This window comes from Hevea brasiliensis, chromosome 11 (assembly GCF_030052815.1).
Source record: "Hevea brasiliensis isolate MT/VB/25A 57/8 chromosome 11, ASM3005281v1, whole genome shotgun sequence".
In the NCBI taxonomy this organism is placed as follows: Eukaryota; Viridiplantae; Streptophyta; class Magnoliopsida; order Malpighiales; family Euphorbiaceae; genus Hevea; species Hevea brasiliensis.
This window is the reverse complement of record NC_079503.1, coordinates 44,665,662-44,692,039: the sequence shown is the minus strand read 5'-3', so window position 1 is coordinate 44,692,039 and position 26,378 is coordinate 44,665,662. Positions and strand designations below refer to the sequence as shown.

The following is a 26,378-nucleotide window of genomic DNA, read 5'->3' as shown; positions in this document are numbered from 1 at the left end:
TACTGCTACACCAGGGCAGAATATGTATTCCTAATAATGCTGATTTGAGACAGATCATTTTGAAGGAAGCACATGAGTCTCCTTTTGCCATGCACCCTGGTGGCACGAAAATGTATAGAGGGCTAAAGGAGCATTACTGGTGGATGGGTATGAAAAGAGATGTAGCAGAGTTTATTTCCAAATGCCTAACTTGTCAGCATGTGAAGGCAGAGCATCAAGTACCCGCTGGGTTGTTACATCCACTACCAGTACCAGAATGGAAATGGGAGAGAATAACGATGGATTTTGTGATGGGACTGACCAAGTCTGCTCATTTTCTGCCAGTTTGGATGGACTACAGTTTAGAAAGATTGGCTAGGTTGTACATTGATGAGATTATAAGAACACATGGAGTGCCAGTATCCATCGTATTAGACAGAGATCCTAGGTTCACTTCTAGATTCTGAGGTAGTCTTCAGAGAGCCCTAGGAACTAGATTGAACTTCAGTACAACATTCCACCCACAGACAGATGCCCAATCTGAGAGGGTAATTCAGATCTTGGAGGACATGCTACGGGCTTGTGTGGTTGAGTTTGAGGGCAGTTGGGACACACACTTACCTTTGATTAAGTTTGCTTACAACAACAGCTACCAATCAAGCATTGGGATGCCTCTATATGAAGCTTTGTATGGCAGAAAATGTAGAACCCCATTGTGTTGGGATGACGTGGGTGAAAGAAAGATGATTGGACCCGAAATTATTCAGTAAACTGAAGAGAAAATCAGACTGATCAGAGATCGACTTAAAACTACATCAGACCGTCAGAAGTCCTACATTGATCTGAAGAGAAGGGATATTGAGTATGCAGTGGGTGAGAAAGTATTCCTCAAGGTTTCTCCTTGGAAGAGAATTATGAGATTCGGCATAAAGGGGAAACTAAGTCCTCGTTTTATTGGGCCATATGAGGTTCTGGAAAAAGTGGGTCCTTTGGCATATCGATTGGCACTATCTCCAGAGTTGGAGAAGATACATAATGTTTTCCTTGTGTCTATGTTGAGGAGGTATCGATCAGACCCATCTCATGTGCTACCAGTATAAGAAATTGAAGTGAATCCAGACCTCACATATGAAGAAGAACCCATAGAGATTCTGGCTTATGAGGTGAAGCAGCTACGGAACAAGCAAATCCCGTTAGTAAAAGTGCTGTGGAACCATCATTCGGGCTAATAAGCTACTTGCGAATGAGAGGAGGACATGAGGAGACAGCACCCACAGCTATTCAGAGATTAATACCAGGTAAAATTTCGAGACGAAATTTATTTTAAAAGAGGGAGAATTGTAACAACCCTATTTGCATAGCCTGGTATGTTTCACTATTTCGGTGACCGGAGTCGGTCCGGATAACTAAAGAGATTAGAACCGCACTTAAGACAACTAGATAAGCCATAAACACAAATAATTAGTAATTATAAATTAGTTAAGTATAAATAAGAAAAATAGAATATAAGAAGTTAAACAAGCCGAGAGTCACAGCGATGGGTGACCTTCTTAAGAACGACTGCGAAGTCGATTTAAAGTCAAATTTCGAACCATAAAATGTGACGCCGCAGTTCTTAAGACCATTACAAACACAGTGGAAAAGAGAAAATCATGAAAAAGAATTGTTAAGTCAGTCCAATAATTAGGTCAGGGAGCCAAAAAAAATATTGAATTATTTGCAAACCGGGTTGAACCGGCGAGGGGCAATTTGGTCAATTGACCCCGAGAGTTGACTCCTGACCTAACTGTCAAATAAAATCGGAGGAAAGAAAATTTTGAAATTGAGAATTAAATAAAAGAACTAATGCAAAAAAAAAAGGGAAAATGAAAAAGTTAAAAAGGTAATGACATCATGTGGTAACATAAGCAGAATGCCATAAATATTATAATTAAAATTTATTTAATTTAAATAAATTTTGGTCTTCCTAAGAGATAAACTCATAAAAGAAAAAGAAAAGAAAAGAAAAGAAAAAAAAAAACATTTATCTTCTTCAAGTGGCCGTCCATCTCTCCCTCTCATCTCCATGGTTGTCCTCTATTGAAGCTTGCACTCAAGCTTAAATTCCCTCCCTTAACCTTAATATTTTCCATAAACACCTCATCAAAGCTTGTACCACAACCTAAGAAGAAGATTGAAAGAGGAAAGAAAGGGCAAAAGATAGAGAATTAAAGGATTTGAAGTTCTAAGAAAGGTTAGTAAACAAACTTGACACTTTTAGTTTGATTTCTACATTTTTAACTTATTGAACTTGGAAATAAACTTAAAATGAAATAAAAACATTTGTGGAGGACCAAAGTGAATTTTGGCCAGCATGTTTGTAGGGGTATTATTGCATGGTTTGATTGAATTAGAAGGGAATATAAACATTAAGGAGTTGAATGACTATGGTTAAAGGCTTTGAATTAGCTAAATGCAAAGAATTGGTGAACTAGGGTTTTGGGCACTTAGGGCTTAGAGACAAAAATGTGAGAAATTTGTAAATGATGTCTTTGACCTAGTTTGAGGTGAGAAATTGTCATTTGTGACCAAATGAAGTGTGTTAGAAGTGTTTGAACCAAAAGCAAATTCGGATTCAATGTGGTCATGCTATTGGCAGCAGGACCAAGGTCCCTTTAAGGGACCAAAACTGAAAATTTACAAGTCCAATTGGTATGAGACCAATTGGGAATGAAAATAGACACAAAATGACACAATTTTCATTGAGTAACCATGCCCAAAAAGTGACTAAAATCTAGTGAACAAATTAACCAAATCCAGAAATTCTCAGTCTGACCTGTACAAACTGACCAAATGAATTTGTTCATTTGACCATAACTTGAGCTAGGCAGGTCTAAATGACCTGAAATTTTACCAATGGATAGATGAGATATACACCTAAAACTTTCATGAAGAACAAACACCCAAATTATGCCATTAACCAAGTTATTTGGCCACCCAAAGTTAGTGACCTAAAACTGCTAGAACCAAAATTTGCCCAGAAAATCTAGGTTAAGTCCAATCCGGTAGCCATGATTCAAATGGCTATAACTTGAGTTACAAAACTCCAATTGGAGTTATTCAAAAAGGAGAATAAACTTAAGACAATAGGAAACATTTTCTATGCTGAAAGTTTTGTCAAATTCTAACAGTAAAATGACCAATGGAACAGTGCAACTTAAGACACCAAAACTAAAAATTTGCAAATTTGCCGAAAAGACTTAGAATTTGAGTACACAACCAAAACCAACAAATTTAGTGACCAAAATGTGGTATGTGGGTGAAGTTGGAATTCCTATACCTATTAAGCCTTAGAAAGTCAACAAATTGACTTGAATAGTGTAGTGAATAGTAACCCCGAAACACAAAATTTAAAGAACGCCAAGTTTAGCACATTAGAGCTAGGTATAAGTGAATATAAATTTATTTTTGGACTAATGATGAGTTATGATAATGAAACACTGTGAAATTGTGTGTTTCAGTGGAAAAGAACACTGGGAAAGAACCTGAGGAATCGAGTCAAGGCCAAGAGGTGACTCGCTTAAGGTTTGTGCACAACGTATAATTTTTGTAAATTATCTTCTGCATATTGTTTTGAATAATGTGAAATATTGAATTATGACATTCTTATGATGCCTTTGATTTAAATTGTTGAAAGTTAATTGTGTATATTTGAAATGGCAATGTTTAGCAAATTATTAAGATAAGTTTTGAAATCACAGTGTCATGACCATATATTTGAACACCTCACTAGCATGACTAGTGGGGGTAATCAGTTTCGAATTTTGATTCCTTCTCTGGCTGAAGTGTTGAGGTGTGTGCCAGTAGAAGAAGAAATTGAATAGATATCCATATATTTGAGCTAGCTAGCCTTGTGATGTGACTTCTCCTTAGCCTCTAGCTATTGAGATTATATTTGTTTCGAATGGTATGATATAACTGTGGGTTTTATGAATTGTGTTTTGGCACTTCAAAATGAACTTGTTTGGATTAAAATCTCATAATTCATATTTTATATTTAATTCTTATGTTCAGTTCAATTTTTGAATAAATGTGATTTAAATTCTGCATAAAGATTATTTTAGTATGTTGTGCACCACTGAGTCCTAGTACTCAGCGATAGCTGTTATTGCTGTTGCAGATATAGAGACTAGAAGAGCAGCAAAGTGAGCTGCTGAGGACAGAGGAACTACCTGATTGTAAAAATTTATTTTGATGTATGTAATGTACATAAATGTATGGACATGTAAAATTGATCTTAAGCAGCTTGTACAAAGTTTGTATAAAATTTGTAATAAATTTTAGTTTGGGTTTTCTTAATGTAAATTTTAGTATGATGTATGTAGACTGTCTATCTTTAATGAAATTAATTGATATTATTTTTACAATTATTGGAATTTTTGGAAATTGAGAAATGAGAATTGTTGAATTTTGAAAGAAGATAAATTGGTTGAGATTGATTATGAAATTGAAGAAGTGGTTGAGAAAAATTATTGGAAGTGTTTTTTTTAGGTATTTGAAGAACTGTTTTCTCAAAATACAGATGGAACTCTGCCAAAATTTTTATAAAATTTGCAGAAAAATAAAATGGGCCAAAAATTTTAACTAGTTTCCAACTTTAATTAAATGTTTTAATACCTATTAGAAAATGCTCACCACTTAACAAAAGTAAGAAAATTGTTTTAAAATCTCTTGTAGGGTACTTAATGAGTTATCGGTAGGTGAAGTTCGGTAGTTCATTAGGTATTTTACGAGATCATGTTATGCCTTACTGAGGGGTAAGGTGTGACAGTTGGAAACCACTAAAGAATGTGACTGAAATTAGAAGCTTCTTAGGATTGGCTAGCTATTACAGGAGATTTGTAAAGGGATTTTCCCTTATAGCCTCGCCATTAACTAAGTTATTGCACAAGAACATCAAGTTTGAATGGAATGATAAATGTCAAGCCAGTTTTGAGAAATTGAAGGCTATGCTTACTAAAGCGCTAGTGTTGACACAACCAGTAACAGGGAAAAGACTTTATGATAAATAATGATGTCTCAAATAATGGGTTAGGGTGTGTGCTAATGCAAGAAAGAAAAGTAATTGCTTATGCTTCTAGGCAACTTAAGCCATATGAAAAGAACTACCCTACTCATGATTTAGAAGTGGTAGCAATAGTCTTTTTATTAAAGACATGGAGGCATTATTTGTATGGTGAGAAGTGTTACATTTACACAATTCACAAGAGTTTTAAATATTTGTCAACTCAAAAGGAACTTAACCCAAGGTAGAGAAGATGGATTGAGTTCTTAAAGGATTATGATTGTGTTATTGATTATCATCCTGGGAAGGCAAATGTGGTGGCAAATGCACTTAGCAGAAAGTCATTAGTGGCCTTAAGGACTTTGAATGCTTACTTGTCTTTAGCACAAGATGGAGCTATTTATGGCTGAATTGCAAGTAAAGCTCAGTCTCTTACAGCAGGTGTAAGAAGGGCAGAAACTAGATATGAAGTTGATGACAATTGTGGGGCAAATACAAGAGGAGAAGGAAAGTGAATGTGAGATCAAGGGAGACGGTTATTTGTACTATAAAGGGAGAATATGTGTACCTGATAATGGGTAAATTAAAAAGAGCATACTTAAAGAAGTGCATAGCAGCTTTCATGCTATACATCCAGGGAGCACAAAGATGTACTAGGATTTGAAAACTCAGTATTGGTGGTCTGGGATGAAAAAGGAAATTGTGAATTATATGGCAAAATGCTTGATATGCTAGCAAATTAAAGCAAAGCACCAAGTCCCATTAGGGTTATTACAACCAATAACAATACCAGAGTTGAAATGGGATCGCATCACCATGGACTTTGTTATTGGTTTCCCTCTTACACAGAAGAAGCATGATGCAGTGTGGGTGATAACAGACGGATTGACTAAGTCCACTTATTTTCTACAAGTTAGAATCGACTACTCACTGGAGAAGTTAGCAAAATTGTACATAAGTGAGAAAGTTCAGTTACATGCGGTGTCAGTATCCATCATTTCAGATAGAGACCCGAGGTTCACATCCAGGCTTTAGAAGATGTCACACCTTACCCCTCTGTAAGGCATAACATGATCCCGTAGAATACCTAATGAACTACCGAACTTCACCTACCGATAACTCATTAAGTACCCTACAAGGGATTTTAAAACAATTTTCTTATCTTTGACAAGTGGTGAGCATTTCTAATGAGTATTTAAAACATTTAGTTGAAATTAAAACTAATTAATATTTTTGGCCATTTTAGTTTTCCGCAAATTTGATAAAAATTTTGACAGAGTTTCCTCTGTATTTTGAGAAAACCGTTCTTCGAATACCTGTAAAAAGCACTTCTAAAAGATTTTCTCAACCACTACTTCGGTTTCACAATCAAACTCAATCAATTTATCAAAATTCACAAGTTCAATAATTCTCAAAATACTGTCAATCAATATCATTCATATTTCATTAAAAACAAAATAATTTATACATAACCTTACAAATTTATATCAAAAGAAACACAAACTAAACTTTATTACAAACTTCATACAAATTTGTGTACAAGCTGCTCAAGACCCATTTTTACATGTCCATACATTTATGTGCAATATATACATCAAAAGAAGTATTTACTGTTAGGGTATAAATTATTCCCGAAGGCTTCAAATCGATGACTTCACACACCTCAAGATCTGCTGCTCCTCTAATCTCTCAGATCTGCGACAAAGAATAAAGCTATCACGAGTACTAAGACTCAAGCAGTGCACAATATACTAAAATAATCTTTATGCAAAACTTAAAGCACATTCATTCAAAAATTTGATTAAACATGAAAATTAAATACAATCATGCATTGTAAGATTTTACATGTAAACCAAGTTTATTTCAAAGTATCAAAACACATTTCATAAAACCCACAGTTAAATCATGCCATTCGAAACAAATAGAATCTCAATAGCCAGAGGCTAAAGAGAAATCACATCACAAGGCTAGCTAGCTCAAATATATGGATATCCATTCACATCCTCTTCTACTGGCACACCTCAACACTTCTCCAGAGAAGGAATCAAAATTCGAAACTAATTACCCCCACTAGTCGTGCTAGTGAGGTGTTCAAATATGTGGTCATGACACTGTGGTTTCAAAACTTATCTTAACAATTTGCTAAACATTTTCTTTTCAAATATACATAATAACTTTCAACAATTTAGATCAACATCATAAGAATGTCATAATCCAATATTTCACATTATTTAAAACGATATGCAAAAGATGATTATAAAAGTATATGTTGTGCACAAACCTCAAACGAGTCGTCCTTTAGCCTCGACTCGGTTCCTCGGGTTCCTTCCCGATATTCTTTTCAACTGAAACACACAATTTTACAATGTTTCAGTACTAGAACTTAAAATAAATCCAAAATAAACTTAACTTCACATTTAGCTAGCTCTAACGTGTTAAATTCGACGTTCTCGAAATTTTGTGTTTCGGGTTACTATTCACTGCACTATTCAAGTCAAATTATTGACTTTCTAAGGCTTAATAGGTATGGGAACTCCAACTTCACCCACATACCACATTTTGGTCACCAAACTTGTTGGTTTTGGTCATTTGTTTAAAGCTTAGGTCATTTTGGCAAAATTGCCAATTTAGGTTGTTGGTTTTCCGAAGTTGCACTATTCCATTGGTCGATCTACTGTTGGAATTTGACAAAACTTCCTTCATAGAAAATGTTCCTTATTGTCTTAAGTGTATTCTCATTTTTGGATCACCTCAATCGGAGTTTTGTAGCTCAAGTTATGGCCAAAATAAGTTTACTGTTCACGTGCACTGTTCATACTGCAATTTAGGTGCTGGCAGATTTTTGGTCCAACTTTGGTCAATTGTTTGATCAAGTTAAGTTCATAATTCGGTCTCACTTTCTTCATATGAAATGTTGTACTATGTCTTAGGTTTCCATCGGTTCAAGAATCGCCTAAATCCGAGTTTTCTAGAGAGAGTTATAGCCCTCCAAACATTGCTGCTCAATGAAAATTCTGCAGAATTTCAGTACAGTAATTTTAACTTTGCTCAATGATTTGAATGTGTTAATGGCCTAATTTGGGTTGGTGTTCTTCATGAAAGTTTTAGGTCTATATCATATCTAATTGCTGGTAAAATTTCAGGTCAATTTGACCTACCTAGCTCGAGTTATGACCAAATGAACAGTTACTGTTCATTTGGTCAGTTTTGGTGCAGGGCAGCCTGCAATCAATTCACTTTGGTCAATTGTTTCACCAAGTTTTGGTCAGTTTTTGGTCATGGTTCCTTAATGAAAATTGTGCTCTTTTATGTCTATTTTCATCTCCAATTGGTGGAATATCAATTGGACTTGTAAAATTTGAGTTTTGGTCCTTCAAAGTGGGTTTGGTCATGCTGCATTGACCTACGAATTTAGCTAATTTTTCCACCATTCCCATCCAATTTATTTGGTCCTAATTGATCATTATTTCATGTCACAATAGGTTAAACATGCCATTTATGCATTTCTCCAAATTTTAGTCCATAAACCCTAGCATTGAAACCTTAATCTCACTAACTCTTGCATTTAACTACTTCTAATAATTTTAATGTTAATCATTTCACCAAGTAAAGCTTCTAAACTCACTCAATTGCATCATATTCATGCAAACCACACTCCTCTCAAGCTGCCCAAAATTTCAATTTAATTCTTTCCCCATATTTGTTTCATTTAAATCAAGTTATTAGCTCACTTAATTACCTAAACATGCATTTGAATGGAAAAGTAACAATTTAACATACTAACCTTTTGTTAAAGCTTCAAAACCCTATCTTTAACTCTTCCTTCTTCTTGTAATCCTCTTCTCAAGTTGTAACAATAAGCTCTAGGGAGGTTTTTAATGGAGTTATTTGAATTAAGTGAAGAAAACTAAGCTTAAAAGTAAGCTTACATGGAAGTCCACTCATGGAGGAACTTGGGAGGAAGATGGGGTGGCAAGGAAGATGAAAGAAGAAGAGATTTTCTTTTGTTTTTCCCTTACACGTTTTTGCTTATGAAAGACCACTAATTCCAAATTAATTAATTCAATTTATTAATTTAGTTATGACATCATACATGATGTCATAACTTTTGACTTTTCCAACCTCTTTCCTTTTTTTTTTTTTTTTATTTATTTATTTATTTTTTTTCTATTATTTCTTTAATTTAATTCTCGATTCTGAAATTTTCTTTTCTCCGATTTTATTTGACAGTTAGGTCAGGAGTCAGCTCTCGGGGTCAATTAACCAAATTGACCCTCCACGGTTCATCCGGTTTGCAAATAATCCAATATTTCTTGGCTCACGACCTAATTATTTGACTGGCTTAACAGTTCTTTTTCGTGGTTTTCTCTTTTCCACTGTGTTCATGAGGGTCCTAAGGACCGCAGCGTCACTTTTTACGGTTCGAAATTTGAGTTTAAAACGACTTCGCAGTCGTTCCCGAGGAGGTCACTCATCGCTGTGACTCTCGGCTCGTTTAACCTCTTATGTTCTGTTTTTCTTATTTGTAGTTAACTAATTAAACATTACTAATTATTTATGTTTATGGCTTCTCAAGTTGTCTTAAGTGTGGCCCTAATCCTATTAATTGTCCGGACCGACACCGGTCACCGGAACAGTGAAATCTACCAGGCTATGCAAACGGGGGTGTTACAATTCTCCCCCTCTTAAATAAATTTCGTCTCGAAATTTTACCTGGTATCAATCTCTGAACAGCTGTGGGTGTTGTCTCCTCATGTCCTCCTCTCGTTCCCAAGTAGCTTCTTGGCCCGAATGATGGTTCCACAGCACTTTTACCAACGGTATCTGCTTATTCCGTAGCTGCTTCACCTCATAAGCCAGAATCTTTATGGGTTCTTCTTCATATGTGAGGTCTGGATTCACTTCTATTTCTTCTACTGGTAGTACATGAGATGGGTCTGATCGATACCTCCTCAACATAGACACATGGAAGACATTATGTATCTTTTCCAACTCTGGAGGTAGTGCCAACCGATATGCCAAAGGACCCACTCTTTCCAGAACCTCATATGGCCCAATGAAACGAGGACTCAGTTTCCCCTTTCTGCCGAATCTCATAATTCTCTTCCAAGGAGAAACTTTGAGGAAAACTTTCTCACCCACTGCATACTCAATATCCCTTCTTTTCAAATCAATATAGGACTTCTGACGGTCTGATGCAGTCTTAAGTCGATCTCGGATCACCTTGATTTTCTCTTCAATTTGTTGAACAATTTCGGGTCCAATCATCTTTCTTTCACCCACGTCATCCCAACACAACGGGTTCTACATTTTCTGCCATACAAAGCTTCATATGGAGGCATCCCAATGCTTGATTGGTAGCTGTTGTTGTAAGCAAACTCAATCAAAGGCAAGTGTGTATCCCAACTACCCTCAAACTCAATAACACAAGCCCGTAGCATATCCTCCAAGATCTGAATTACCCTCTCAGACTGGCCATCTGTCTGTGGATGGAATGCAGTACTGAAGTTCAATCTAGTTCCTAGGGCTCTCTGAAGACTACCCCAGAGTCTAGAAGTGAACCTTGGATCTCTGCGATACAATAGATACTGGCACTCCATGCAATCTCACAATCTCATCGATGTACAACCTGGCCAATCTGTCCAAATTGTAGTCCATCCGAACTGGCAGAAAATGAGCAGATTTAGTCAGTCTGTCAACAATGACCCAAACTGCATCATGACTCTTTTGTGTCCTCGGAAGTCCCATCACAAAATCCATCGTTATTCTCTCCCATTTCCACTGCAGTGCGGTAGTGGATGTAACAACCCAGCGGGTACTTGATGCTCTGCCTTCACTTGCTGACAAGTTAGGCATTTGGATACAAACTCTGCCACATCTCTCTTCATACCCATCCACCAGTAATGCTCCTTTAGCCCTCTATACATTTTTGTACCACCAGGGTGCATGGCAAAAGGAGACTCATGTGCTTCCTTTAAAATGATCCTCCTCAATTCAACATCATTAGGAACACACATTCTGCCCTGGTGTAGCAATAGACCATCATCTCTGAGTGAGAATTCTGGTTTCTTGCCCTGTCGGACTTCTTCCATCAGCTTCTGATATTTCTGATCATTCTGAGCAGCCATTCTGATCTGATCAATCAATACTGGCTGTACATGCCATGCAACTGCTGTCTGCCCCTCATCATTAATCTCTAAGCTGGCATGCAATGATCTTAACTCATGTACCAAAGACAAAGGAGTAACCTGTAGACTCGCCATAGTCTTGCGACTTAGGGCGTCAGCCACAACATTAGCTTTCCCTGGCTGATAGTCTATCAGACAATCATAGTCTTTTATCAACTCTAACCATCTCCTCTGTCTCAAATTCAACTCTTTACGGGTGCCCAAATACTTCAAACTCTTATGATCTGTAGATGTAACATTTCTCCCCATACAAATAATGTCTCGGATCTTAAGAGCAAACACTATAGCTGCAAGCTCCAAGTCATGTGTCGGATAATTCCTCTCATGCGGTTTTAGCTGGCGTGATGCATAGGCAATGACATTTCGATCTTGCATCAACACACAACCTAACCCATTATGAGAAGCATCGCTGTAAACTGTATATTCTTTACCCGGTGTAGGTAAAGTCAAGACTGGAGCCTCTGTCAAACATCTCTTCAATTCATTAAAGCTTTGCTAGCATTTGTCCGTCCTTTGAAATTTTACATCTTTTCTAAGCGGCTTGGTCAATGGAGATGCCAACATGGAGAATCCTTCACAAATCTACGGTAGTATCGGCTAAACCAGAAAACTACAAATTTACGTGACATTTAGGTGGCCTCCAATTAAGGGCGACTTCAATCTTACTTGGATCTACCTTAATGCCCTCTTACGATACTACATGCCCCAAGAAAGATATTTCTTTCAGCCAAAATTCACACTTCGACAATTTGGCATATATTGTTTCTCTCTTAAAGTCTGCGATTACAATCATGAGATGTCTATCATGCTCTTACGCATTCCTCGAATAGACCAATATATCATCTATGAATACCACAACAAATCGGTGAGGTATGGTGCGAAGATAGTGTTCATCGATCCATAAAAGCGTAGGAGCATTAGTTAACCCGAATGGCATAACTAGGAACTCATAATGGCCATAGCGGGTTACGAAGCGATTTTAGAAATACTTTGCTCTTGTACTTTCAGCTGATAATAACCTGATCTCAGGTCAATTTTGGAAAACACAGCTGCACCCCTCAACTGATCAAATAAGTCATCAATGCGGGGTAATGGATATCTATTCTTTATTGTCACCTTATTCAACTGCCGATAATCAATGCATAACCGGAGAGTGCCATCCTTCTTCTTTACAAACAATACTGGCGCTCCCCAAGGTGACACACTAGGGCGGATGAAGCCCTTCTCAAGCAGTTCTTGCAACTGCACTTTCAACTCTTTCAATTCTGCAGGTGCCATTCTATATGGCGTTATGGAGATTGGGTCCACACCAGGCATAACATTAATCTCAAACTGCACCTCTCTTTCTGGAGGTAATCCGGCGATTCATCAGGAAACACATCCGGAAAGTCACATATCGTAGGGATGTCCCTTAGTGCTGGACTCCCCACTTGGGTGTCTATCACATGTGCCAAGTATGCTTCACACCCCTTTCTGATCATTCTTCTGGCTAGTGCAGCCGAAATGATGTTTGATGGCAGTAAATGCCTCTCCCCATGTATTACCACATCACCGTACAAAGGGAGACCAAAAGTGACTGTCTTCAGTCTACAGTCAATCATGGCGTGATGCCTGGCTAACCAATCCATGCCCAAGATGATATCATACTCTCTGAAGGGCATTTCAATCAAGTCTGACAGGAAAACATGTCCTTGGATCACCAAAGGACAGTCTCTATAGATTCTGTTGACCCGGACCTCTTGTCCTAACGGACTAGTTACTAGCACTTCAAAACCCATTTGCACACATAGAACAGCAAGTGAATTGACTATGCTAGCACTAACATATGAATGGGTTGAACCCGGATCAAACAACACAAATACATCTTGACCAGAGATAGAGAATGTACCAGCTACCACATCGGAAGTCTCAGCCTCTTCTCGCTGTCTCATCGTGTAGACTCTGGCTGACGCACTTCCTTGTGCAGACTGACCAACTGTGCCCTGACTGCCTGAAGCAGTGCCTCTACCTCTGCCTCTTCCTCTGCCAACAGACTGTGAACCTCTAGGAGCAGGACTCTGAATAGATCCCTCGGCAGTAGTAGGAGCTGGACCATATCTCGGAGCACTAGTACAATCTTTAGCTATATGGCCCTTGCCTCCACAGTTAAAGCAGGCTCCAGTGGCCCAATAACATTCCCCCCCATGAATCTTGCCACAAGTCTCACAGGGGCGGGCAGAATGTGAACCCCTGCTTGACTGCTGACCAGACCTAGGGGGTCTCTGACCAGAAAATCTGCCTCTGCCAAATCTGCCACCTCGACCCCTGCTGGGTCCACTAAACTTCTTTTTCTTTCCGGAGGTAGCACCAGAACTCTGCTCAACTGATTTTTCCCCCTTGTCTTTTTCTAATTTCTCGACTTTTTCCTTCACTGGGTTTGCTTCTGCTTCAACTCTCTCCAGTTCAAGTGCTTGAGACATAAGTTCTGAGAAGTTGCTGTGTCGAAATCCTACAACTTGCATCCGTATGCTGGGCTTCAAACCCGTCTCAAATCTCTTGCATCTTGCTTTACTGGTAGTAAGGAGACTCTCCGCATAGTGACTCAGGCGGGAGAACTCCCTCTCATACTCTGCCACTGATCTATTCCCTTGTTTTAGACTCAAAAACTCTTGTAACTTCTGATCAACATATGCGTGCAGGATGTATTTACATGCGAACTCTCTGATAAAGTCATCCTGTGTTAGCACGTGGTTCAGCAAGGCGTGGGGATGGTCTTCCACGATCATACGCATCCCCTTGCAGTAGAGACACAGAATACTCAAACTTTAATTCATCTTGGCAGTGCAGCTTCTTAAATACTCTGTCCATTCTTTCAAGCCATTGCTCTGCCTCAAGTGGGTCTACTGTACCCTTAAATTCTGCAGCCCCATACTTCAATAATTTATCATATTGTCTGGCTGGAGGCAGTGGTTGTGCCACAGGTGGTTGGGGTGGAGCTTGAGCAGGCATACTGACCATTTGTTGAAACATTGCCGCTATCTGGCATGCGGTGCGAGGAATTTGCGGCATTTGTGGGTAGTCTTCTTGACCCACCGACATTCGGTAAAGTGGGGCTTCCCCTTGTGCCTCGGCTTCAGCAATTTGCTCAATGAGCGATCCTTCTTCCATTTCAAGCTGAAGTTAGGGTATCTCCTGAACAAGTAACACAAGGAGATTTCCCTCCGTTAGTTCATATTCATGATGTAATGCACTGTATGTAACAAATATGGACATTGAGCAGTTGTACTTAACAAAGAAAAGACACAAATTCACAATTGAAAACATAATTCAAAAACTTGCTCTGATACCACTAAAACATGTCACACCTTACCCCTCTGTAAGGCATAACATGATCCCGTAGAATACCTAATGAACTACCGAACTTCACCTACCGATAACTCATTAAGTACCCTACAAGGGATTTTAAAACAATTTTCTTATCTTTGACAAGTGGTGAGCATTTCTAATGAGTATTTAAAACATTTAGTTGAAATTAAAACTAATTAATATTTTTGGCCATTTTAGTTTTCCATAAATTTGATAAAAATTTTGTGAGTTTCCTCTGTATTTTGAGAAAACCGTTCTTGAATACTGTAAAAGCACTTCTAAAAGATTTTCTCAACCACTACTTGGTTTCACAATCAAACTCAATCAATTTATCAAAATTCACAAGTTCAATAATTCTCAAAATCATCAATCAATATCATTCATATTTCATTAAAAACAAAATAATTTATACATAACCTTACAAATTTATATCAAAAGAAACACAAACTAAACTTTATTACAAACTTCATACAAATTTGTGTACAAGCTGCTCAAGACCCATTTTTACATGTCCATACATTTATGTGCAATATATACATCAAAAGAAGTATTTACTGTTAGGGTATAAATTATACAGAAGGCTTCAAATGATGACTTCACACACCTCGTGACTCGATCTGCTGCTCCTCTAATCTCTGTATCTGCGACAGCAATAAAAGCTATCGCTGAGTACTAAGACTCAGTGGTGCACAATATACTAAAATAATCTTTATGCAAAACTTAAAGCACATTCATTCAAAAATTTGATTAAACATGAAAATTAAATACAATCATGCATTGTAAGATTTTACATGTAAACCAAGTTTATTTCAAAGTATCAAAACACATTTCATAAAACCCACAATTAAATCATGCCATTCGAAACAAATAGAATCTCAATAGCCAGAGGCTAAAGAGAAATCACATCACAAGGCTAGCTAGCTCAAATATATGGATATCAATTCACATCCTCTTCTCTTGGCACACCTCAACACTTCTCCGAGAAGGAATCAAAATTGAAACTAATTACCCCACTAGTCGTGCTAGTGAGGTGTTCAAATATGTGGTCATGACATTGTGGTTTCAAAACTTATCTTAACAATTTGCTAAACATTTTCTTTTCAAATATACATAATAACTTTCAACAATTTAGATCAACATCATAAGAATGTCATAATCCAATATTTCACATTATTTAAAACGATATGCAAAAGATGATTATAAAAGTATATGTTGTGCACAAACCTCAAACGAGTCGTCCTTTAGCCTCGACTCGGTTCCTCGGGTTCCTTCCCGATATTCTTTTCAACTGAAACACACAATTTTATAATGTTTCAGTACTAGAACTTAAAATAAATCCAAAATAAACTTAACTTCACATTTAGCTAGCTCTAACGTGTTAAATTCGACGTTCTCGAAATTTTGTGTTTCGGGTTACTATTCACTGCACTATTCAAGTCAAATTATTGACTTTCTAAGGCTTAATGGGTATGGGAACTCCAACTTCACCCACATACCACATTTTGGTCACCAAACTTGTTGGTTTTGGTCATTTGTTTAAAGCTTAGGTCATTTTGGCAAAATTGCCAATTTTCGGTTTTGGTTTTTCGAAGTTGCACTATTCCATTGGTCGATCTACTGTTGGAATTTGACAAAACTTCCTTCATAGAAAATGTTCCTTATTGTCTTAAGTGTATTCTCATTTTTGGATCACCTCAATCGGAGTTTTGTAGCTCAAGTTATGGCCAAAATAAGTTTACTGTTCACGTGCACTGTTCATACTGCAATTTAGGTGCTGGCAGATTTTTGGTCCAACTTTGGTCAATTGTTTGATCAAGTTAAGTTCATAATTCGGTCTCACTTTCTTCATATGAAATGTTGTACTATGTCTTAGGTTTCCATCGGTTCAAGAATCGCCTAAATCCGAGTTTTCTAGAGAGAGTTATAGCCCTCCAAACATTGCTGCTCAATGAAAATTCTGCAGAATTTCAGTACAGTAATTTTAACTTTGCTCAATGATTTGAATGTGTTAATGGCCTAATTTGGGTTGGTGTTCTTCATGAAAGTTTTAGGTCTATATCATATCTAATTGCTGGTAAAATTTCAGGTCAATTTGACCTACCTAGCTCGAGTTATGACCAAATGAACAGTTACTGTTCATTTGGTCAGTTTTGGTGCAGGGCAGCCTGCAATCAATTCACTTTGGTCAATTGTTTCACCAAGTTTTGGTCAGTTTTTGGTCATGGTTCCTTAATGAAAATTGTGCTCTTTTATGTCTATTTTCATCTCCAATTGGTGGAATATCAATTGGACTTGTAAAATTTGAGTTTTGGTCCTTCAAAGTGGGTTTGGTCATGCTGCATTGACCTACGAATTTAGCTAATTTTTCCACCATTCCCATCCAATTTATTTGGTCCTAATTGATCATTATTTCATGTCACAATAGGTTAAACATGCCATTTATGCATTTCTCCAAATTTTAGTCCATAAACCCTAGCATTGAAACCTTAATCTCACTAACTCTTGCATTTAACTACTTCTAATAATTTTAATGTTAATCATTTCACCAAGTAAAGCTTCTAAACTCACTCAATTGCATCATATTCATGCAAACCACACTCCTCTCAAGCTGCCCAAAATTTCAATTTAATTCTTTCCCCATATTTGTTTCATTTAAATCAAGTTATTAGCTCACTTAATTACCTAAACATGCATTTGAATGGAAAAGTAACAATTTAACATACTAACCTTTTGTTAAAGCTTCAAAACCCTATCTTTAACTCTTCCTTCTTCTTGTAATCCTCTTCTCAAGTTGTAACAATAAGCTCTAGGGAGGTTTTTAATGGAGTTATTTGAATTAAGTGAAGAAAACTAAGCTTAAAAGTAAGCTTACATGGAAGTCCACTCATGGAGGAACTTGGGAGGAAGATGGGGTGGCAAGGAAGATGAAAGAAGAAGAGATTTTCTTTTGTTTTTCCCTTACACGTTTTTGCTTATGAAAGACCACTAATTCCAAATTAATTAATTCAATTTATTAATTTAGTTATGACATCATACATGATGTCATAACTTTTGACTTTTCCAACCTCTTTCCTTTTTTTTTTTTTTTTTATTTATTTATTTTTTTTTCTATTATTTCTTTAATTTAATTCTCGATTCTGAAATTTTCTTTTCTCCGATTTTATTTGACAGTTAGGTCAGGAGTCAGCTCTCGGGGTCAATTAACCAAATTGCCCCTCGCCGGTTCATCCCGGTTTGCAAATAATCCAATATTTCTTCCGGCTCCCTGACCTAATTATTTGGTAGCTTAACAGTTCTTTTTCGTGGTTTTCTCTTTTCCACTGTGTTCATGAGGGTCCTAAGGACCGCAGCGTCACTTTTTACGGTTCGAAATTTGAGTTTAAAACGACTTCGCAGTCGTTCCCGAGGAGGTCACTCATCGCTGTGACTCTCGGCTCGTTTAACCTCTTATGTTCTGTTTTTCTTATTTGTAGTTAACTAATTAAACATTACTAATTATTTATGTTTATGGCTTCTCAAGTTGTCTTAAGTGTGGCCCTAATCCTATTAATTGTCCGGATCGACACCGGTCACCGGAACAGTGAAATCTACCAGGCTATGCAAACGGAGGTGTTACAGAAGAAGTTACAAGAGGCCTTGGGTACACAATTGTATTTCAGTACTGCTTTCCATCCACAGATGGATGGGCCATCAGAAAGGGTGATACAGATATTGGAGGATATGCTTAGAAGCTGCATCATGGATTTTGGAGGAAGCTGGGATAGATATCTTCCATTGATGGAATTTGCATATAACAACAATTATCAATCAAGCATAAAGATGGCACCATATGAGGCTTTATATGGAAGAAAATGAAGAATGCCTTTGTGTTGGACTGAACTTGGCAAAGATAAGTTAATAGGGCCAGAATTGGTGAGATAAACAGAGGAGAAAATAAAGATTATCAAGGATAGATTGAAAGCTGCCTCAGATAAATAGAAGTCGTATGCAGATTTAAAAAGGAAAGACATTGAATATGAGGTCAGTGATAAGGTAATTTTGAAAGTAGCATCGTGGAAGAAAGTCCTAAGATTTGGAAAGAATGGTAAGTTAAGCCCAAGGTTTATCGTTCCATATGAAATCATCGAACGTGTGGGTCCGATAACCTATAGACTAGCTTTACCACCAGAGCTGGACAAGATATACAATGTGTTTCACGTATCAATGCTGAGGAGATATAAATAAGATCCCTCACATGTCTTGTCAGCAGAGACTATTGATGTACAATCTGATTTGACATATGAGGAGGAACCAGTACAGATCTTGGCTGTAACACCCCTAAGTTCGATAGTGCGTTCTACTGTTCCGGTGACCAGTGTTGTCCGGACAGCTAGAATGCCTAGAACTACACTTCGATATGAGTGAGGAAACATTAAATAATGAAATACAAGAAAAGAAAATACAAGAAAAATAAAGGAAAAATAATAGTAAAGAAATGCAACTAAGTTAAGCGAGCCGAGAACCCTAGCGATGGGTGACCGCACCGGGAAGTCACGGTGTGGACCGTTGACTAGCCCTGGACCGCGGGAAACTCTGGAAAATATTTTTAAGACTTAAAGAGACACCTATTGAAGTATAAATATCATAAGAAATATTAAAGAAAAATTAAATAATTAGTACAAAGAAAAGTAAGAAATCGAAAAACGGACAAAACCCGGTGTTACCAAAAAATCGGGAATGCAACCCGAACAGGGGCATTGTGGTCATTTGACACCCCGAGTTGTCTTTTGACCTAAATGTCCATTAAAAATAAATAATATTACACTTGGAAAATATAATGAAAAAATTAATTTAGTGGTACCTAATGTAAATAAAAAAAATGGAGTGTAAATGGAGTAATTATCACTTAAAACTTATTAAATGATTATCCTAGCATGAGTGGAGCACTATGGGAATTAAAAATTCACTAAGTGGGCAGATTACTCCACTAATGTCTTCTTCTTCCTCTCAAATCCTCACTTTGCCGAATTGAATTTTCTCTCCATTGTCCACCATGGCCACACCTTGCATGCAAGCTCCACTCCTAATGATCAAGCCACAATTTCTCCAATTGTTCTTCATTAAACTTGTTCTACACATCATGGGTAGCATGTAGGAAGCAAGAAAAAGAAGTTTTGGTGAAGATTTAAGAAGTCTCATCCATAGGTAAGTTTGAGTTTTTGAATATTGCTTTGTTAAAGTTTGTAAGCATGTTATGGGTGTTTGAATTATGAAGAAATTTTTGAGGTTTGATGTTGAATGGGAATGTGTAATTTTGGCAGCCATGGAAATACCTTGAAGGCAGGTTATTTGTTCTTGTAAATGGTGAATTATATGATTGATTAAATGTATATTGTGTAGGAAATTGTTTAGGTGATGTATACTTAGTATATGTAAATGTAAAATGAAATTTAAAGCTTGGAAAGTAATGGAATGTAAGTGTACCATTGTGGCAGTTTGCTAACCCTTGAAGAATGCTGGAATTCATGCTTGGTTTATGGAATAATGATGTTAAAATGTGTTGGTTGTTATGGCAGTTTGAATGTATGTATAGTGGTGTGAAGGTTGGTTATGTGAATGAGCTTGGTTATGGAGTTAAATTGTTGTAAATTTAGTTGGGCAAATTCTGCACTTATTGGTGCACATTGAATGTAATTGTAAGCTGCCAAAATGACCTATAATGTGTTGTGAATTATGTTTAGGTCATGGTACAACCAGAATTAGTTTGAATGTTAAGTTTGGTGAGTGTTAAAAGTGATGTTTGATATGTATGCAAGAATTGTAATAAGGCAGTTTGTGTTTTAGGCCTATAACTTTAAGTGTGTGGCTCCAATTGGTATGAGACCAATTGGAGGTGAAACTAGGCATAAAATGTGCCAACTTTCATGAAGGAAGCTTGCCAAAATTCTGCTTGCAAGGTAGCTTGAAAAATGACCAAATCCGGATTAAGTGCAAATGAGGCCTGAAAATTGACCATTTGGGAAGCAGTTAGTTTTTAGGCCATAACTCACTCAAAACAGGTCTAATTGACATGAAATTTTAACCATGAATAGTTAAGACCCATATCTACAAGTCTTATGAAGACATCAAAGCCCAGAAATGACCATAAGTAAGTCAAACAGCTTGCACAAGTTTGGGTCCAAAAACTGGCCGAACCTAAAATGACCTAAAGTGACCTAAAGTGACCAATTTTGGTGCAATTTGACCAGCAATAGTAAAATGACCATAACTTGGTCTAAAAAACTCAGAATGACCTGAAATTTTGTCCCGCATGCAATAAGACATAGATCTACAAGTTTGTAGTTTTGATCGAAACCCGAAAACCAAGGAAACTAGGTCGTCCGGCTAGGTCAAACTAGTATCCCAGAATCCAGCAAATCACAAGAAAATGCAGTATACACGGAAATGAATTTAGTAACATCTACCAACCTTAAAAGACTATCGAATGTGACATATTAATGACATTAAAATCTAAATTACCTAGAATGTACCAAGGGTCAACATAGTAGGTTGACTAAGCGAATAAATGAATTCAGTGAATTAATTATCAAGCATTATCGTTAGAGACAGTTTAAATGAGTACTGAAACACTTCAAATTGTATTTCTCAGTTAGCAAAGACTCAGGGAGGGGAAGGAAACACTGAGTCAGAGCCAAGAGACAGTTATTAGAGGTTTGTGCATAATAAGTATTTCTTCTGAATTTTTCAATTGAAATAAATTATGATTATTTATATGTTATTATTTTAAATTGTGTTTGTGCACAATAAGTTTGACTTCTCATTTTCTACTTAAAAATTTAATTCAACATTATAGTTAGGGGTGAGCAGTTTACGGGTTAAACCGATTAACCGAACCGAACCGAACCGAAATTAGTGGTTCGGTTCGGTTAATCGGTTTAACCGGTCCGGTTCGGTTAATACTTTTAAAATTTTTCGGTTATCAGTTATTTCAGTTCGGTTATCGGTTATAACCGAAGAACCCAATAAAACCGAAATCAACACAAATTTCTTTCACACACTCAACCCAAATTTCTTTCACACACAAATTTCAAAATTTCATAATTGCTTCTCAGAATCCTAAAACTAAAACTAAAATCCTTAACCCTAACCTTTCTTTCCATTTGTCATGCGATGCACGCTCAACCTCCTAAAACTAAAATCCCAAGCTTCCTCTTCATCTCTCTTCTTCCTTGCTTGTGTGTGGTGTGCATCTTCTTCAATCTTCATTCGAGGTGAGCATTCGTTATCTATTTAATTTGGTGGTTTTTCGTTTAATCTTCATTCAATCTATATTCAGTCTCTCGGTCAACTTGATGTGAGATGGATTGAGAGTTAGATGGTTTGTCTTATATGGTTGGTTACTGGATTAATCAACTTGGTGATTGTGGGTTGTATGTTCTTTAAAGCTGCGTTCGAAATTGTGAATGCCTTGATTGTGGGATGGATGTTGTGTATTTAGTTTTTTATTATCCACAGCGTTGGTTGAGTTAGTTCTAGTGCTTGAATGGGAATGTGAAGCTTGTGTTTTATTGGTAAATCTAGGCAGGATGCTTGTAATTTGGAGTTAATGGTTTCGATCTTTTTTCTTGAGCATGGATATGATGATTATTTGCCATCGGGTGTTGAGAAATGTGATGTATATTACTTTCTTTTCCTCAATTTATGAAGTTAGCCTCTTGCTTGTGGGATTGATATCGAGTTCCATTATTATATTGTTTCTAATACATAAGGAAGCTTTTGAGTCTGTTCTCTGCTTGATTTTAGTGTGTTTTTCATTTACAATGATATGTAGTAGAAGGATAGTTGTACCTCATGGTTTGGCTTGACTAATGTTGACCATGAGTTTGACAGTTATGTGATATCGTGCTAAAAATGTGATTTCTGATTTTGTGTGGCCCATGTGTTCATCCGGTGTCTTTGTGGTTATGATTTTAAAAGAAGTGTCTGTTAGGTTCTCTTATTTTATTATGATCTTAATTTGTGGGCTATTTGCTAGAATTGGTGATTGGTCAATCTCATAAATTGCATGGTTAAGTTTGTTGACTATTATCAATTGTTATAGATATCTTAATGCTTGTGAGGTTGAGGCGCCTTGGTAACTAGTGGTTTACTGCAGTGCCAAGGTTGGTTTTTCGCTTATGATTTCGTTTACACTTATTGCTCTTTACTTGTTTTGCTCGTCTTGTTATCTAGTATATCTAATATAGCATGTCTCAAATAAATTTCTTTTTTCTATTTAAGAGTATGAATATATTATTTGTTGGATGTTTGTTAGATTTTATTCTCCCAAGTTCCTGTGATGGCTTTACTTTTCTATGGAAGCCTATCTTGTTATGTGAGAAACTTGTGTGGTGATGATTTTATCTTGATTAATTGTGTCTTGATCATTATCATATGTTTCCATTCTGTACAGTTTGAAATCTTATGAATATAGAGTGGTGCACTTTTTGTTTATTTAATCCCAAATATTGCCTTCTTGTTCATTTGTATGTGAACTAATTTTCAAATTTGCACCTTCAATTCCAGTCATGTGTGGCCTCCTTTCCTTGCTTTAGACCAGTGAAATTAGCTATTATTTACCTAGTATCCAAATGAGATCATGATGGTTGTTGGCACCCCTTATGGATGAGTAATGTTATTATATTCTAGCTACTTTTTATAAGCTTGAGTTCTGTATGTGCACTAGAAATCATTATTAGAATTTTTATTTGTAGCTTTACAGGTTGGCACTTGGCAATGATTCAAATGATATTATGTGATGTGTCATTCATAGCATGGTTGTTCTCTTTGTATCGCAGTGATTGCAAAATATGTAGTTTCTGGTGGCAACATCAATTCTTTTTTTTTTTCTCTAGTTATTCAGGAGATATGTGCTTGAATTTTATGGTGTGCATATTTGTGGATGGAATGGAGTAGAAAGTAGAATATTTAAAGGAATGTGGGACAGGCAAATTGATATGACTATGTTAAATTTTGGGACACTGGCCTTGAGTAACCTCTATGTAAATTATCTTCATCTAATTGATTTTGTTATATAATTAGATTAAATTTAATCTACATATTTTTATTATATTCATCAAAGAGATCATTTTAGTATGCTGTATTCATTATCCAGCATTTAATTTCTTAGCTTGAATACAGCAGTTATCTTCTAATTCCGAGGTTTAGACAACTTAAAAATCGCATTGAGGTTTCAATATACTAATAATTTATATTATTAATGTGAATTGAAATTGCTCTTTCTATGGTAGCTTGTGCTCCACAATAATATTGATTAGAGTTCTAATGTTAATTATTTGTGTACTCTTGTAGCAGCTGAACATGGATTCTAGTTCCAGCGGGCAAAATGATCCAACAAATACAACTGATTCCACTCAAAGTGAACAAGAAACTGCAACAAGTTCAAAATCAAAAGTGAAAAGAAAGCCAGTCATGCCAAGGTCTACAGTTTGGGATCACTTCACCAAGTTTAAAACTGATAATGGTGACACCAAAGGCAAGTGTAATTATTGTAATAAAGAATTTTGTTGTGATCCTAAGAGAAATGGAACCACTGCACTTAGGAATCATATGAATACTTGCAAAAAGCATCCACATGCCATTGAGACTAGGCAAGCACTATTGGATTTGCAACCAAATTCAAACAATGTAGAGGGTGAAGTAGGCACACTTACTACTTGGAAATATGATGAAAATGCAATTAGGGAGGCTCTTGTTTCCATGATTATCATTGATGAGTTGACATTTAAATTTGTAGAAGGTGAGGGATTTCGAAAATTTATGAGAGCTATATGTCCCAAGTTTAAGATTCCCTCTCGTTGGACTATTTCACGAGATTGTTATTTAGTGTATGTTGAGGAGAGGTCAAAATTGAAGTCTTATTTGAAGAGAAATTGTCAAAAGGTGAGTCTTACTACGGATACATGGACATCATTACAATGAATTAATTATATGTGTATCACTACTCATTTCATTGATAATGATTGGAAGTTACATAAGAAAATCATTAATTTTTGTCCTATTACAAGTCATAAAGGTGATGCAATTGGTAGAGCTATTGAAACTTGTTTGCTAGAGTGGGGGCTAGATAAGATATTCACCATTACAGTTGACAATGCTAGTTCAAATGATATAGCCATTTCTTATTTGAAAAAAAAGCTTGCAAATTGGGGTGTCACTGTTTCTAATTCTGATTACCTTCATATGAGGTGTATGGCACACATAGTTAATTTGGTTGTCATGGATGGCTTAAAAGATGTTGGTGAGTCAGTGCTGAAAGTAAGGAATGCAGTGAGATACATTAGGAGTTCTCCAGCTAGGTTGAAAAAGTTTAAGGAGTGTGTTGAATATGAAAAAATTGATGGCAAGTCTTCTTTGTGTTTAGATGTGCCAACTAGGTGGAATTCAACTTACTTGATGTTGAATATAGCTCAAAAATATGAAAGGGCGTTCGAGAGGTATGAGTCACAAGAACCTATGTTTAGGCTTGAATTGGGAGAGAATGGAGTGCCTGATTTTCATGATTGGTCTGAATGTAGGAAAATGGCTGAAATGTTATCTCATTTTTATGAGCTTACTTTGCGTATTTCTGGTTCTCGGTATATCACATCTAACATGTTTTTTGGTGAGATAAGTGACTTGGCTTTTATTTTAAATCAATGGGTGGATAGTACTAATGTTGAGGTGAAAAATATGGGGGACAGAATGAAGAAAAAATTTGACAAGTACTGGGGGGATATAGATAAAATGAATAAATTGATTTATTTTGCTACTGTTCTTGACCCTCGTGATAAGTTTGAATATATGGAGTTTCAATTTTGCCAAATGCATGGTGAAGAAAAGGGTGAGCAGTTGTTCCAGAAGGTGAAGTCATCTTTGATTGACTTATTTAATGAGTATAAGAAAAAATATCAAACTGATTGTGAGCAAATAAGTGATAACACTAGCTCACAGCTCTCAAGTGGTAGTGGTAGTATAATAAGTCTAAAGCCCAAATTGTACTTGAAGCATCACTACAAGAAGCAAAAGTTAGAAAAAAATGGAGGTTTAGATTCAAAAACAGAGTTGGAAGTGTATCTCAATGAGGCAATTCAAGAGGACAAGGAAGATTTTGATATCTTAAAATGGTGGAAAATCAATTCTGAGAGATTTCCCATCCTTGGAAAAATGGCAAGAGATATATTGGCAGTCCAGTTTCAATCGTTGCATCAGAGAATGCTTTTAGTAATCGTGGGAGAGTACTAGATCCCTTTAGGAGTTCTTTAACTCCTGCACTGTGGAAGCTTTGATATGTGCACAAGATTGGACACGTTCCTCAAATTGTCCAATAAATATTGAGGAAGATTTAGAGGAACTTGAAAAGTTTGAAGAGGGTATGTAATAAATACATGTATTTAGATAATTTTTATCTTTTAATATTTTTATTTCAATATGGATTGATTTTTTTTCCCCTTATATAATTCAATTTTCAGTACTGCCAAGTGTTGGCCTAACTCAATTAGGGGGATCAAGTTGTTCAACCCCTACCCTTAACTCTTAGATGTAAGTTTGATTGTTTAAAGTTTTACATTATTTTATGCTTTCATTAATTATTATATATCAATTGTCTTTTTTTTATTATTTTTTGTGTGTAGGTTCCCAATGCTATTGACGGTTGCATCTTCATTAGAGCATGTTTTTGGATTTGGTTGGATCGCTCAAAATCAAATTATTGGAGATTTGATGGATTTTAATATTATGTTTAATTCTGTTGTTATTTGATGGATTTTAATATGGACTGTATTTAGCTTTTATCTTGTTGGAGA

The 26,378-nt window shown here is 36.4% G+C and overlaps 2 protein-coding genes across 2 annotated transcripts; one reads left to right on the top strand and one right to left on the bottom strand.

Annotated features, from left to right (window-relative positions):
* Positions 1–6,808: 6,808 nt before the first annotated feature.
* Positions 6,809–13,842, bottom strand: LOC131170601 (cold shock domain-containing protein 4-like). The gene is made up of 2 exons (XM_058130036.1): positions 13,100–13,842; positions 6,809–7,368 (listed from the first exon to the last, which is right to left on the bottom strand). Exons 1-2 carry the CDS (start codon positions 13,710–13,712, stop codon positions 7,322–7,324), a joined length of 660 nt encoding a protein of 219 aa, XP_057986019.1. The 5' UTR covers positions 13,713–13,842; the 3' UTR covers positions 6,809–7,321.
* Positions 13,843–23,895: 10,053 nt separating this feature from the next.
* On the top strand, positions 23,896–25,818 carry LOC110666540 (zinc finger BED domain-containing protein RICESLEEPER 3-like). The gene is made up of 2 exons (XM_058129307.1): positions 23,896–24,477; positions 24,565–25,818. The coding sequence occupies exons 1-2, from the start codon at positions 23,896–23,898 to the stop codon at positions 25,816–25,818; spliced, it is 1,836 nt and encodes a 611-aa protein (XP_057985290.1).
* The last annotated feature ends 560 nt before the right edge of the window (positions 25,819–26,378 follow it).